The sequence below is a fragment of the Lathyrus oleraceus genome, chromosome 4 (genome assembly GCF_024323335.1).
Source record: "Lathyrus oleraceus cultivar Zhongwan6 chromosome 4, CAAS_Psat_ZW6_1.0, whole genome shotgun sequence".
NCBI lineage: Eukaryota > Viridiplantae > Streptophyta > Magnoliopsida > Fabales > Fabaceae > Lathyrus > Lathyrus oleraceus.
This window is the reverse complement of record NC_066582.1, coordinates 449,764,738-449,779,864: the sequence shown is the minus strand read 5'-3', so window position 1 is coordinate 449,779,864 and position 15,127 is coordinate 449,764,738. Positions and strand designations below refer to the sequence as shown.

At 37.3% G+C, this 15,127-nt stretch overlaps 1 protein-coding gene across 1 annotated transcript; it reads left to right on the top strand.

Annotated features, from left to right (window-relative positions):
- Nucleotides 1–5,403: 5,403 nt before the first annotated feature.
- Nucleotides 5,404–13,464, top strand: LOC127076040 (uncharacterized). Its single transcript, XM_051017592.1, has 13 exons — nucleotides 5,404–5,800; nucleotides 6,210–6,326; nucleotides 6,994–7,058; nucleotides 7,477–7,582; nucleotides 7,823–7,894; nucleotides 9,272–9,331; nucleotides 9,763–9,892; nucleotides 10,000–10,193; nucleotides 10,300–10,484; nucleotides 11,017–11,144; nucleotides 11,439–11,725; nucleotides 12,167–12,404; nucleotides 12,593–13,464. The coding sequence occupies exons 1-13, from the start codon at nucleotides 5,534–5,536 to the stop codon at nucleotides 13,318–13,320; spliced, it is 2,577 nt and encodes an 858-aa protein (XP_050873549.1). The 5' UTR covers nucleotides 5,404–5,533; the 3' UTR covers nucleotides 13,321–13,464.
- The last annotated feature ends 1,663 nt before the right edge of the window (nucleotides 13,465–15,127 follow it).

Genomic DNA, 15,127 nt, shown 5'->3' with positions numbered 1-15,127 from the left:
CGTGACTATAGTTAGGATCACACAATCAATCGAATTAAATCAATATAGCATATGTAAATCGGATTAAGCAAACAAAATACATATGTTAATATTGAAAGGAATAAAAAACCTGAATAAGAATTACTAAAATCTCAAGGTATCGGAACCCGAATACAGCAAATTGTTTGGATCGATTAGTTCTTCATGAGAATTCTTCCAAAGCTTTCAAATATTTCGTGAATCGTGATAATCCTCATGTTATGCGGCTGCTAGGTATATGGAAAACAAGGAATTTGGTTTACAACCCAACTGGATCGAAAACATAACCCAAACCCAAAACTAATGACCCAAAACTTAAATAAAACTAATGCTGCAACTTCAACGACTTTTCTGGCCCTGCTACAATCTTATTCAGCTCTCGACTTCTGAACAAAAGTTGTAGATCTTTTTCTTAGCTTTCCATCGACTGGTAGCACGTCTCAATCCTATGCTCCTAGCTCAAGATATGATTTTTCTCGCGAAAGCTGCTAATGCTGAAAATTAAATACGAAAATTAAATAAGTGCAAAAATAACATAAATTATGAAAACACATTAAAACATAAAAATAATCAAAGCAAACCGAAGAAATGCTTAAGTACAAACATGGAAGAACGTGCATCAAAATGCACTGATCATGCATCGAGGGTGTACCACCGTAGCTGAGTTCATGACCCATGCCAGAGTAGTTGGGTTGTGGTTGACTCATTGGTGGACGACCGAGATGGTTGAAGGGAGACATGGGTGTCAATGATGCGTCGAGGAAAGATTAGAAAGGTTGTTGGGGTGTTTGGTAGAGATAGGGTTGTTGGATGTTTTGGTTTTGTGAGGTTTGGGCTTCTTGACTATGGTAGGAGGAGAGATGGTTGGGGTTGAATGATCGTTGGGTGTTCTGGCTAAGGCGACTTTGGTAGGGTGATGGGGTGGGTGCGAAGCGATGTTGGGTCTCAGGTTGATGGTCAATTTGTTTGTGGTGGTATGAGGTATGCTCTTGGTATTGGTGTTGGGTGTATGGCATGTTTTGGTTGTATGTTTGTGTGTTGGTTGAACGGAACGTTTGACGGACAGGGGGTTGTGTGTATTCGGTCAGACACTGTTGTTAGGGGTTTGATGTTGAGGTGTCAGGTGTGTAAGTCATATGGCGTGGGTCGTAGAGGTACATATCCTCGGCGATGAACTGAAAACCAACCGATATGTACCAAGCCATATAAGTATGACTTAGTTTTTCTTCATTTGGCATGATTGCGTCAGTTAAGACATGGTCATGGCGGTGCTTCCGTTTGCGACACTCTGATCTTGCGAAGCTTTGCCATGGATTGAAGTTCCATTGGGTCGTTAACTTTGCGCATATGCCATTCTCCTAGGCTTGTTGGGGGATCTGGGATGTTTTGGGGCATACCAAACTACAACTTCACACAATCACTGTTGTGCATCTCCACAGTTGTGAACCGTATTATCGGTGTGCATGCAGTCCATACGGCCGCGTCTTCAGCGTTGACCTCATGATCATGATCCAAATTAAGGTATGGACGCCAAATGAACTGAAATATGAAAGAAGATAGGATTATAATCTAGGTAGAAGAAGTTACCAAATTATAACGAAATAAATTAAGTTATTATCCTTACGTCTATCGGTCGAAGGTGATCCAACAGATTGTGATACTGAGTAATACAGTGTCTATGACATCTGTTATAACTCATACCACGTGCAAACCATCTACACCAAAAAGGTAAGAATATTAGTTAGAGATAATAATCTTTAAAGAAGTAAGTAAAGATATAGAAATTTAAACAACTTACTTTCGTGCATACGGGAAAGTGAAAAGGGTTGTTGTTGACGGGTGCTAGGGACAGTAGTCTTGACCAACTCAATGCTTGTAGCAAAACAGCACATTCAGAAAATGTAGATGTGTCTTTGCGTGAGTTTTTGCATAAGGAGCTATAAAGATAGGCTAGACAAGCAGATCCCCAACTGTAACTTCCTATTCTATCTACATGTCTAAGTAAAGGTAAATACATAATATGCATGCTAGAACCACTACCTTCGGGAAATAAAAACAAACCAATTAACAGTATAATGTAACACCTAGTTTTTATTATTCGAGCATCTTCGGTAGAATTCTCATCTAAGTATAAACTATTTAAGTGTCTTACTATCAACATCCAAGACACATCACTCACATTCATCTGCAACAAGAAAATAGTTTTCATCTGCACAATGTCATCTTCATCAAAATACAGTGTCAACGTTCACTACAACGGTGAAACATACGAGTTTGAGTTATATGGTTTTTATTTTCGAAACACCGATACCATTAGACTTACGATCAAGAGAAATGCAACATTCTTGCATTTGAAAAAAAGAATACAATCCTGTATAGAATCGGGTATTGTGTCAAAGATCACATATCAAAATCCAATATTTTTTGAGAACAATAAATGCAAGTTTTTCCCGCTTAAGGTACAAGACGATGAAGATGTTGAATACATGTTTGTTAGTCATGAACATTCAGGCTGCAACTGTATTGAGTTGTACATTACTCTTCAACCATGTATACCATCTCAGCAGTCTCAAATAACTAGTTTGGATGACTCTAGTGAATTTGATCCACAATGGTCAGATGACGTCAACCCAGAAGCAAAAGCAGAAGTGGACGTTGTTGATGAAGAAAAAAAGGAGACTAAGATACAGGTTGATCACATGCTGAACAACGACATTGAAGATGATGATCAACCACCACCAATACCTCATAGTCATGTCTACAATCAGCCTCAACATATGACAAATATGGATCTGTACGACGATGATATATCCAACAGTGTTTTCTATAACCCGTATCCATGATCAGAAGGCGAATTAAAGGTGGGAGACATGTTTCGTACCAAAGAAGAATGTGTGCGAGCTATCAAAAAATTCCACATGAAAAACTCTGCCGATTTTACAGTGAAACGCACTAATTCAAGAAGGTATGTTATCGAATGTCGTAACATCCTTTGTAAGTTTCGGTTTGTTGCGTCTTACAAAAAGAAAAACGACTCTTGGGAGATCACTTCAATACACCCACCTCACAGTTGCATTGCAACTAACGTTGAACAAGATCACCGTAAACTAAGCGCTGCATTGATATGTCAAAACATTCTATCGTTGGTTAATAAAAACCAATAAGTGAAGGTGAGTATAATTATATCCCATATCATAATGACATATAATTATACTCCATCTTACAAGAAAGCCTGGATTGCGAGGACAAAGGCTGTTGAACAGGTATTCGGCAACTGGGAGGATTCATACAAAGAATTGTCACGGTTTTTATAGGCCCTAAAAACATATGTCCCAGGAACTGTGGCAATTATGGAGACATTTCCAGTAATGATGCCAGATGGAACCTGTGTTATAGGTAATAAAATCTTTCACCATCTCTTTTGGGCGTTTGACCCATGCATCAAAGGTTTCGCATTCTGCAAACCTATTATTCAAATTGATGGCACTTGGTTATACGGCAAATACAAGGGTACTTTGCTTATGGCGGTTGCACAAGACGACAACAACAATGTCTTTCCCATTGCCTTTTCTCTGGTTGAAGGTGAAACGATTGGTGGATGGGGGTTTATTTCTTCGACATCTCAGAATGCATGTGGCTCCACAAGCCAATCTCTGTTTGATTTCTGATAGACATGCTGCCATTGAGAGTGCCTACAACAACTATGACAACGGATGACATGATCCTCTTTCTACCCATGTCTATTGCATTAGACATATTGCATACAACTTCACGCGTGCAATAAAAGATAAGAATCTTCGCAAGAAGGTGGTGAATGTTGGGTATGCTCTAACTCAGCCGTCATTTCAATATTATCGTGATGAAATTAGACTGTCTAATGAAGATGCACGGAGATGGCTAAATAACATATCAGTAGAGCAGTGGACAAGGGCATTTGACAGAGGTTGTCGATGGGGCCACATGACAACAAACCTTGTGGAATGCATGAACGGGGTATTCAAAGGAATTAGAAATCTGCCAATAACCGCCTTTGTAAGATTGACCTATTATAGGTTGGCTTCTACGTTCGCAACCAGAGGTGAAAGATGGAGTGCGGTGTTAATGTCCGGGCAAGTATTCAGTGAATGTTGCATGAAAGTCATGAAAGAGGAGAGAATCAAAGCTAGCACACACGCTGTAACAGTTTTTGACCGTCATAAGCAAAATTTCAGCGTCCAGGAAACAATGGACCACAACGAGGGGAGACCAAATTTAGCCTATGCTGTTAGACTAAACAGAGTTGGTGCGACTGTGGAAAATTCCAGGTCTTCCGCATTGCTTGCTCCCATGTCATTGCAGCATGCGCTTATACTCGTCAAGACGCTTATAGCCATTTATCTGATGTGTACAAGAATGTCACCGTCATGAATGTATATAATAAAAGCTTCTCGGTACTACCAATGGAGGAATACTGACCTCCATATGAAGGTGATATAGTTTAGCACAACGACGATATGCGTAGATAGAAAAAAGGAAGGCCAAACAACACACGTATCAGGAAAGAAATGGACTCCACAGATAAAATGATAAGATTATGTAGTATCTGTCGTCAACCAGGACACAACAAGAACAACTGTCCCAATCGAGGAGCATCATCTGGGTCTTAAGCTTTTTGTAACATTGTATTTCTGTAACCTTCGATCATTATATATCATTAAGTTTTTGTTACAACGAGGTTCACAACAAACATCAGTACAAAATAAGCTAACTGAAAACATAAATATCTCTAACTGATTACAACAATCAAATTGATGTCATCTCGACCAAACATCATTTCTCTAGCATCCTTATCAGTCTTCATTCACACCTAACCAAATATACCATCGAGTCTCTCAATACTTCTAATTTTTCCCCTTATGGTATTTTTCCATCTAACCAACGAACCAACTCCCTCTTCAGTTGCTCGAACGTAATGATGTTCCAGATGAGCATCATCATCTGAGGTTTGTCTCTCGCATAAATCACTTTTCCGTATCAGCGACGAACACCAAACATGATTGCCAAATGATTAAATGAGATGTGGACCAATGACTCACACAACACATCTATTTATAACAAAAAAATTGTATTTTACACTGAGGTGCCAATCCAATTGGCGCCTCCATTCAATTTTTAAGAGGAGGCGCCAATTGAATTGACGTCTCCTCTTAAAAATGAGATACTTTGAGAATTTTTTTAAAACCAGAGATATTTTAGGAATTTCCTTACAAAATTAGGTTATTTGTGTAAAAAATTCAATAAAAAACATGGATTTTAAATGGAAGAATTAAAATAAAAAAAATCTTTTTAACTAATTTAAATATAAAAAAAGATAAAAACCAAATACGTACAGTATCTCTTATTGCCTCGTGTTTACCAAACCCAAAACCTAAAACCCAAAACCCACGGCTCGATAAGCACTTACGCAGCAGAAAACTTCAGTCACTTCAGTCGCCGTCGCACGCCGACACGGAGGTTCCGACCTCTTGCCGTTCCAATGGCAGCCTTCGACCACTTCGGAGACATGTACGATGTTGCACTCAAACCACGCTTGCTCAACACTCTCATCACCGACCACCTCCCTACCGTCGATCATCCCTTTTCCAACCCTTCCGAACTCTCCAAAGTTGTCTCTTTGATCAAAACACATTCTCTCCTATCCGAGGATGTAACAGATTCCTTCGAGAGTAAACAGATTAAAGCTTGGAAGTCTTCTGTTACTTCATGGGTCGATCGTGTTTTGCTCCTCCTTTCTAGCCATTCGGTAAATTTCATTACTTTTCACCACTATGCTTTTTAGAAGAGAGTACATGCTTAAGTTGTTGGGTCTGTTTATTTAACTACTTGTGAAACTATCTGGGAGAATTATGTAAATAGCTTATGACATGTAGAAAAACAGTTTTGAGCTTATTTCCATAAGCTCTTCCGGATAGCTTATGAAAATAGCTTATCCGTTATAGAAATAACATATAAGAACTTAAAGATAAGTGCTATAGTAGCTTAATTAAGTTGTTTATCCAAACATATCCTTAAGTTTTTTGGACATTTGGGTGAAAGCAATTTTGTTATAGTTTATTTGTCACAAATGGAGTTTGAAGTATTTTTATGGTTATTCACTTTGAGTTGACTAAGTTAAGTAATTGAAATGACTGGGTTTTCCTTTTTTTTTCCAGCCTGATAAACGTTGGGCAGGAATATCTTTGCTAGGGGTTACTTGTGAAGAGTGCAATTCTGATCGTTTCCAAGAATCTTACACTGTGTGGTTCCAGAAGTTGCTGACTTCTCTACAGGTAATTAGCTGTTCTTTTGCCATGGCTGCACTTAATTCTCTTGCTAGCTTTCTTCTATTCTTCCTTTTTGAGAATACATCAGTTATTGTTCAGTGCACATTTATAACATCCTTTGTGTTGGAAGTCAATGTGGCCTTAAAATAAATGGGAGGCATCCTTCATCTTAAAGTGTGGTTTTGTATGGCTGAGTTAGTTCCAACCCAAATTTTAAGATGTCACTGATATCTAAGTCTATCCTAGATTCATTGGGCCACTTGGGTCACACTCCAATCCTTGTCGCAAGGAGTGCGTGTTAAGAGTCCCACATTTGATGAGATACGGTCTGAAAATGTGCTAATAAGTGGGAGGCATCCCTCATCTTATAATCTATTTTGTTGGAAGGGTTCGAGTCAAATTTTAAGACTTTGTGCCGTAGAAAAACATAAAGACGAATAGTATTACCTTGTTGCTCTAAATTTGACGCGGAAACCGAATTTGATACTGTAAAATTGACATTGTCTTTATCCAATGGATATCATACGCGTCATATCTGCCTAGTTGAATCATTTAGACTTCATGTTCACTCAAACACGGATGCCCCTTATTTATATCTATGTTCAAATTTCTGAAATCAAAATCTTAACTTGTACACAATCATGATTTGTTCCATGATCTTTATATAAAACAGTCGCCGGAAGATTCTCATTTAGTGAGGGTGGCTGCTTGTGCTTCCATATCCGATCTGCTTGCAAGGTTAGATATTTATTTTCTTACTAGAAAAAGTCCTATTGTTTGATACAATTATTGGAATACAATGTATTATTGCTCATGTTTGGTGCTGCTTGATTGAATCCTTTCCTTGATCGCTCCCTCTCCCTGTCTGCTTGTCTGCAATTGCGTATGCACTGTGCATAATAAGATTAAGTCACCTGCCAAAGAATATTGGAGTAATTCCAAAGAATATTGGAGTAATTTCAAAACAACATTTACCGTAGTGATGAGACTAGAGTAATTCCAAAACATTTGTTGTCGAGTATTTTCTTGAGTTGTTTGTGATATGAATCATATTAGTATAGTCTCTTGGCCTTTTTCTAGTCCCGTTGCTGGTAAGCCATGCCTTCATTGAATTAGCTAGAATCTACCTGTATTAACTTTATTTTGTAAATATTAGGTTAAGTGGATTTCCCAAGTTCAAGAAAGATGGGTCTGCCTCTGCTGTAAAAGTTGTTCAGCCTGTTCTTAAGATGTTACATGACGACAACTCAGAGGTAGTATGGGTAAGTTATTCAATCGAATATTATTGAATTTTTAGCTTCTATTCGACATAAACAATGAAAAAGTTTTCATCATACAACGGATGTAAGTATATTGATATTTTTAGTGCTTACATACTACTTTTGCATCAAAAGTAAAAGTTATATACTCTACATTCTTGTAAAGTAGTTGAAGGAGTAGTTATTGTTTTGAAGTATATGTATTGTGCTTACAGTTGCATTTAAACATTGATATAAATGCAGGAAGCTGCGATTCATGTGATATGTACCTTGATAACTTCATTTCCATTTTCTATTCAGCGTCATTATGATAGTGTAAGCCTCTCTTCCCTTGTTGCAAGATTTGTTACATGCTTAATTCATTATATATAATTTGAAATTTGTTTCTTGTATGAAGTCCACAATTTCCTTTAATACTTAACAAGAACAAGAACTTCAAATGTAATTTTGATAGCAAGATCTCATTATAAATATCTGTATAATCTATCCAATGACTTGGTATCCTCTAAATGCCACCAACCATTCACCTTGATGCAACACATCCCAGATAGAATATCAATTAACACAAGGTACAACTGTTATGAGTGCCTGTTTGACATTAAGATGGTTTTATTTTTGATAGAAAATAAGTTTTATTTAAGTAAAGATGTATATTGCAATAGTGGAGGATTAGATATCTTTTAAAAATGGTAACTCCCTTGAAACAGTAAGAGATGGAACACCATAGCAAAAGTATAAACATAATCCTTTCACATAGCAATTTAGGGACGAAGACATTAGACACACCCTTAAACTGTGTTTTGTGGAAGGCCAGATTTTTTGGCATTCCCTTTTTCTATCAAAACTTGGTAGTAAAACCATAACAAACTGCTTACAGTAGGATTCACTATTGTCCACCAAGACTCCAAAGTGACTGTTCTGAAGGAAAGTTATTTCCATATAATGCAAAAATAAGTGCACTAATGTTTCTGAAATTAAACTGCTCATAAAACACATTTCTGTTGAAAGAGCATAAACAGCTAAGTGGCTAACAAAACCAGTGACTATATATTTGTATCTATCTTTGTTTGAACAAAAAAAACTTGAACTTTGGAATTCTAAATGATTTTATCAAGGTAGAACTTCTTTTAACACATCTGTTAAGAAGTGTGGTTGGGCCTAACTCAACCCTACAAAACCGGTTGGTAGAGTGAGGACTGCCTCCATTTATAAACACATGTTCAGACCATATATTGTCCGATGTGGGACTCTTAACACACCCCCTCACGCCCAGGACTGGACATCTGGAGCGTGAAAATAAATGGTGGGTGGCCCGATAGCGGAAACCATAGTAGGTGGCCCACCGGATCTTAAACCAGACTCTGATACCATGTTAAGAAGTGTGGTTGGGCCTAACTCAACCCTACAAAACCGGTTGGTAGAGTGAGGACTGCCTCCATTTATAAACACATGTTCAGACCATATATTGTCCGATGTGGGACTCTTAACAACATCAAAAGAATCTGAAATCCAAAATCTCCTATCAAGACTCTTTGGTGCATCTCTGTGATCTGCATGATTAAAAAAGAAGGGGCATGGTGTGGTTGCATGTAATCTGTACCAGTTTTTCTTGCTTCTTTAATGAGGAAAATATGCATTAGAATTTTGTTGCTGCTGTATTCATGATTTGACGAGTGTTTGGTATTTATGCAGGTTGAATCTGCTATTGCAGTTAAACTTGTGTCTGGAGGATGCAGTCATGATATGATGAAGGTAATGTGATTATCAAATTTATAAGGGCCTCTTCTAGGGTATGTTTGGGTTGTTGCCAAGTTGATATGAGAGTAGATGAGGGGGACAAAACGGGTCTTTGGCAGGAATCAAAGGGAAATATATTAGAACAAAGTTGAAAATCATGTGTTTATTTGATCTGTAACTTGTTATTACTAGATTCTTGCTTCCAATTCTATTTGTTCTGTGATGTTTTTCTCACAAAACCAGAGAATTTGAAGTAAATGAAAAATATGTGGGGAGTATAATGCTCTGACTGTGAGCACTCATTAATTAGTTTCTTTTCCTCTTGTTTAGAAGGATGCTTCATCCTTAACATTAGATTCTCGTTTTTAGGTGGAAACTTTCTCTGATATATGCTCATAGCCACATTTTGTCATGTTCCGTCATCTGATTTGATATTGTACATCCAGAAACTTGCACATTGCCTAGCACTGCTTCCAAAATCAAAAGGAGATGAAGAAAGCTGGTCTGTGATGTTGCAGAAAATTTTGATTTTAATAAATGATCAATTAAATTTGAAGTTTGAAGGTCTAGAAGAAGGTAGATGTTGGTGCTATGTTTCACCAAAAAAAGATGTTGGTGCTACGTGCTTCATTAAATCCACTCTTAAAAAATAGGTTGTGACCATCCTTTTCCATGCATTGCAGAATACATTCGTAAAGAGTTCAACGGATTGTTGATTCTGCCCGGGAAACAACCTCCACCACCTTTAGGAGGCTATGCATCCACAAAAGAAGCTAGTGACAACACAACAAAGAGGTCTAAACAATCACGAACGTCTAGCGTCTCTACACTTATGTCTAGCTGTTGCATGCTGCTCACAAATGCTTATCAAGTTAAGGTACTATTTAATTTATCCAAGTATGTTCCTACATTCAGTTCTTATGAATTCATCTTAGACTTTGTTTGGGAGAAGAATGTGGAAAATGATGTGATTTAATTGTTAGGTTAATGTACCTGTTCGCCTATTATTGGTCCTTGTTGAGAGAATTTTGATGGTAAATGGCGCTTTGCCAGAAATGTCATTGCCATTCATGACCGCCAGACAGCAGGAGAACATTTGTTCAGAACTTCCAGTTTTGCATACGTGTAGCCTGGAATTGCTTACAGCTATTATAAAGGCCACAGGCAGGTATGGCTGTACAATATTCATCCCTTCCCTTAATTGTTTTTTTGCCTAAATGGAAAAAATAAAGATATGACAAAGGGAGCTTTGTAAAATTAAAAGTTCTTGGATCCTTGACGTTGTAAGATAGTGTTTAATCTTTTACTTTAATGGCAAGCCAACCATTCCTGATTGATGTTATAAACATAATGAATCTTCTATGTCCTATGTAGTGTTGTCAAATTGCGGTTATAGTGCAGCGGAATTTGAACAAATAACTATTGTTCAATAATACGCTATAACACTATTTAGTCCAATGTGTTGCCAAATGAGGTGCTATAACACTCCAGCATAGCAAAGTTTGAACAAACTGCTATTTTTTGCGATCTGCAATTTGACAACACCGGTCCTATCATCTAATAGCTTACCTTGCATTCTAATGGTGTTTCAAACCTGCTCCCGTGCATGATTTCCATGTTTCCTCTGATATATGTTTTATATATTCATTTCTTGAAAGAATGCAGAGTTCTTCTACTCATTGCCCATATTTATATTGCAGTCAACTATTACCACATGCTGCCTCTATTGTACGTTTAATTACGAAGTACTTCAAGACATGTGAGCTGCCAGAAATAAGGATTAAGGTCTATTCAGTTGCAAAGATTCTACTCATATCCATGGGTGTTGGTATGTGAAATCTCTTAACTAAGTTCCTTTCTTTCTGCTCATAGTTTACCAATAAGCGGCGGTCGCCCATTATTCTCTAGCTATAGTAATGTGAATTAGTGGAGTGGTGGCCATAGCAGCCCCCCACTCACATCCAAATATGCTCTATTGACCGAATCAAGGGAGGGACCTCAAAAACCTAAAACATTTTTAAAAAGAGATGTTTTAATGAGGGTATTTTGGGGTTTAATTTATTTATAAGTGGAAATGTTTTTACCTACATAATGATATTTACTGATTAATTATATTGAACAGGAATGGCTTTATGCCTGTCAAAGGAAGTTGTTGATAATGCTATTGCTGATTTGAGTACCCTAGAGAAGAAGAACGTAAGCATGCCAAATGGTTCTAATACTGACGTCTCCCCCGCAGCGCTGCAACCAGCAAGTAATAGAAAAAGGAAGCATAGCAGTACAAATGGATCCCTTCAGGAAAATGAGGCAGGTGGTGTTTTAGGAGTACAAGTTCCTAAGAAATGTCGAGTGGCTCCAATTTCTCTGAGGATAGCTGCACTTGAGGCATTAGAGGCTCTTATTACTGTGGTATGCATCTCTAGTTTGAAATAAGTAATGTTGTTCCTTCATAAACCTGTCCCTACATTCAATTGTAATTCTTGTTCATAGTTTTTGCTGTAATTATATGGTTGGATGGAATAAAAAATGTCGGTACAAATGAGAGCAATAGACTGCTTCTTCTATTGTAATCCCCAACCTGCTCCCTCTAAGATATTCTAAGATACTTTCTTTAACATTGTGGTCAAATATTCTGGTGCCGTTAGAAGTAACTTTTTTAAACTCTGTAGTAAGTTTGATATCCCCTTCATAGCTATCTGAGAAGTTTGACGATGAAATTCTCGCATGAGATCCATTTATGGAGTTCCCCTTAATATTAAGTGTAAATCAAACAAATCCTTGGTAGTGGAGATCTTTATTTGCCTCTCAATTTTAAAGGGACTACTCAAAAGTTTTATTATTTTTTTACAGGCGGGTTCTTTAAAATCAGAACAGTGGAGATCTAAAGTTGATAGTCTTTTGATAGCCATAGCAATGGATTCTTTCAGAGAAGGTTCACCTAGTGAAGAAATAAATGTGTTTCAGAAAAAGGATCCTGCTGCAACTGCCACAGATTTGCAGCTTGCTGCACTGCGTGCTCTTTTGGCGTCTTTTCTTTCTGCATCGCGGCCCCCATATTTATCACAGGGCCTTGAACTTTTCCGAAGAGGTACTTCTATATCAATGATTCAATATGAACTCTTTTTCTTAGTGATATTTCTGTCCCTATTTTCTGTTTTATTATTGAAACAAAAAATAGCATTTAAACCTTCCTCATGCTCATTCCTACAACTTTATGAAATTGTATTTGATTTTGTCTCTATTTGCTTGAACATAATGAAATTTATGTCATTGCAGGAAAACAACAAACTGGAACAAAGCTTGCTGAGTTCTGTGCCCATGCTATGTTAACCTTGGAAGTGCTTATACATCCCAGGGCACTTCCTTTAGTTGATTATGTCCCTCCAAACAACGATACTTTTCGTGAAACTCAGTTCAGTTACCGAGATGAATATGTTAGCCGGAACAAAAACTCTCAATTTGGTTTTCCTCAAGCAGAACCTCCGGCCTCTCGTGAAAATCTACTTACCGACTATTTGGCAAATGGGGATGATGAGATGGGTCGGTTATGGACTGAAAATACAAAAGAAACCAAAGAGTCTTCTGAAGTGGCCACACCGCTGCCTTCCAGCGCCGACAACCAAGAGAGGAGTGAGATGGTACCTGAGACTGCCACATGTGCAGATGTTGAGATGAGATCCGTCGATAATGAAACCACATTCAAGTCAGATCATCCTGGAGAATCTGTTCCTTGCCAAACAAGCATTCCTACCGTCATTGACATTCACAGTGGTGCAGCTACAGATATAGAACCAGAGAGGATTGTTTCAGACAGCACCCTACCTCATAATGAAGCCAATAATTCGGATTTAGCTTCAGTGAGCAAAAGTCCAGTACAGACATCAGATACTAATTTGGTTCAGCAATTTGCATTTAAGAAGTTTGGTGATTCAGTGGATGATGAATATGAACCTTTTCCTGAAATTGTGGATGGAGACCCCGATTCTGATTCCGGATCCGAATAAAATTTTGCAACTTCTTTCCATTTAAAGAGAGACAGTTCAGGGCACTAACAATATCTATTCTATTTTCTTTTGTATGTTTTCATTAGGTAATGCTGTAAGCAACATTTTTGACTGACCAACCATATATTTAGTTTCTTTTTTAAAGGGCTGTGAATTACATATCTTTAGTTTCTGGTGCTCTGTCATAGAAAATGTGTTGTGCAGTTGTAAATTTGGCGCACCAGTTAAACTAAAATATTAAGAGGATCATTAAATTATGGACATTAATTTTTAGCATAACAGTTTTCATAATGATTATGTCTAATGACAATATGAGCAATCGTAGCACTTTAAAAGTTTTGTAACTTGGAGGTTAAGAAATAATAAGAAATAATAAGCACTTTAATAAGGGCTACTAGTACTTATTTAGGAACGAAAAGGCAAGAAAAAAACATTAGTTACGCCTCTCTATCTTTTTTAGAAAATACGAGCAATGCATGTTTTAGAGCAATGCATGTTTTATTGTAACATGAGAGATTCATAATAAAAATGAGTAATTCAGAATTATTTGTTGAATGAATGTAAAGTTAGACAATTTTCATAGTAAATTTGAGAAGTAGTTACAATCCAAATAACTAACTTATAGTTGATTAGTTAGAAGATTGCAAATTTCTAATTTAGATGTTAGATATTGGAAAGTGTTTCTTGGAAGAGCTTTAGTGTGCGGACATGCTAGCTGGTATTTGGATGAAATATAGATCAACTTGATGAAATTTGTGGAAACATGTCCTCGAATGAAGTAAGAATCGATGTTAACGTGCTTGGCTCTTTCATGACTCATAAGGTTGCTTGCCATTTGGATTGCTGATTTGCTATCACAAAATACTTTACATTATGGAACATCAATGTTAAATGCTCTTAAGAGTTGTTTCAACCACAACAATTTAGATGTTGCAGAGGCTAGAACTCTATATTCTGCTTGACCTGATGATCTCAACATAGTTGCTTGCTTCTTAGATCTCCAAACCACCAAGGATTCGTCGATGAATATCCAAAATCCAGTGGTAGATTTCCTTGTCGTGATGCAGCTCCCCCGATCTGCATCTGAATAAGCAGAGATATGAAGTGATGGATTAACAGAAAACATGACTCCTTATCCCGGTGTACCCTTCAAGTATTGTAACACTTGATGAACTCCATTCATATGAGGTTGTCGAGGTTTAATCATGTATTAACTGAGCTTGTTTATTGCAAAGGAAATATCGGGTCTGAAAACTGTCTGATACAATAATCTATCGGTTATCCATCTATATTGAGAAATATCTTCAAGCAATGGTCCATCTTCATTATTGAAACTGGCACTTGGGTCCATAGGGAGAGAAATAGGTTTAGCATCGATGAAACCTGTATCAATGAGTAGTTGTAAAGTATAGTTTCTTTAGCACAAATGAATGCCTTTACTTGACCTGACAAGTTACAAGCCAATGAAGTATTTGAGATCTCTTAAAAGCTTCAACTTAAACATACTTTGGAGAAGTGCCTGAGTTTCTTGGATCAAATTGGAATTTGGATTGGCAAGCCCTATGTCATCAGCATATACCAAGAGAGCCACAAGAGAGTTGCCTGATCCTTTTGTGAATAATGAATGATCTACTGATGATTGAATGAAGCCATGTTGCATAATTATTGTTGAAAACTTATGGTACCATTGTCTTGAAGCTTGCGTTAGGCTATATAATGAATTGTGTAGTTTACGTACCATGTTCTCCCCCTCACTTGGATAACCAAGTGGCAAATCCATGTAGATTTTTCAAAGAGATCACCATTT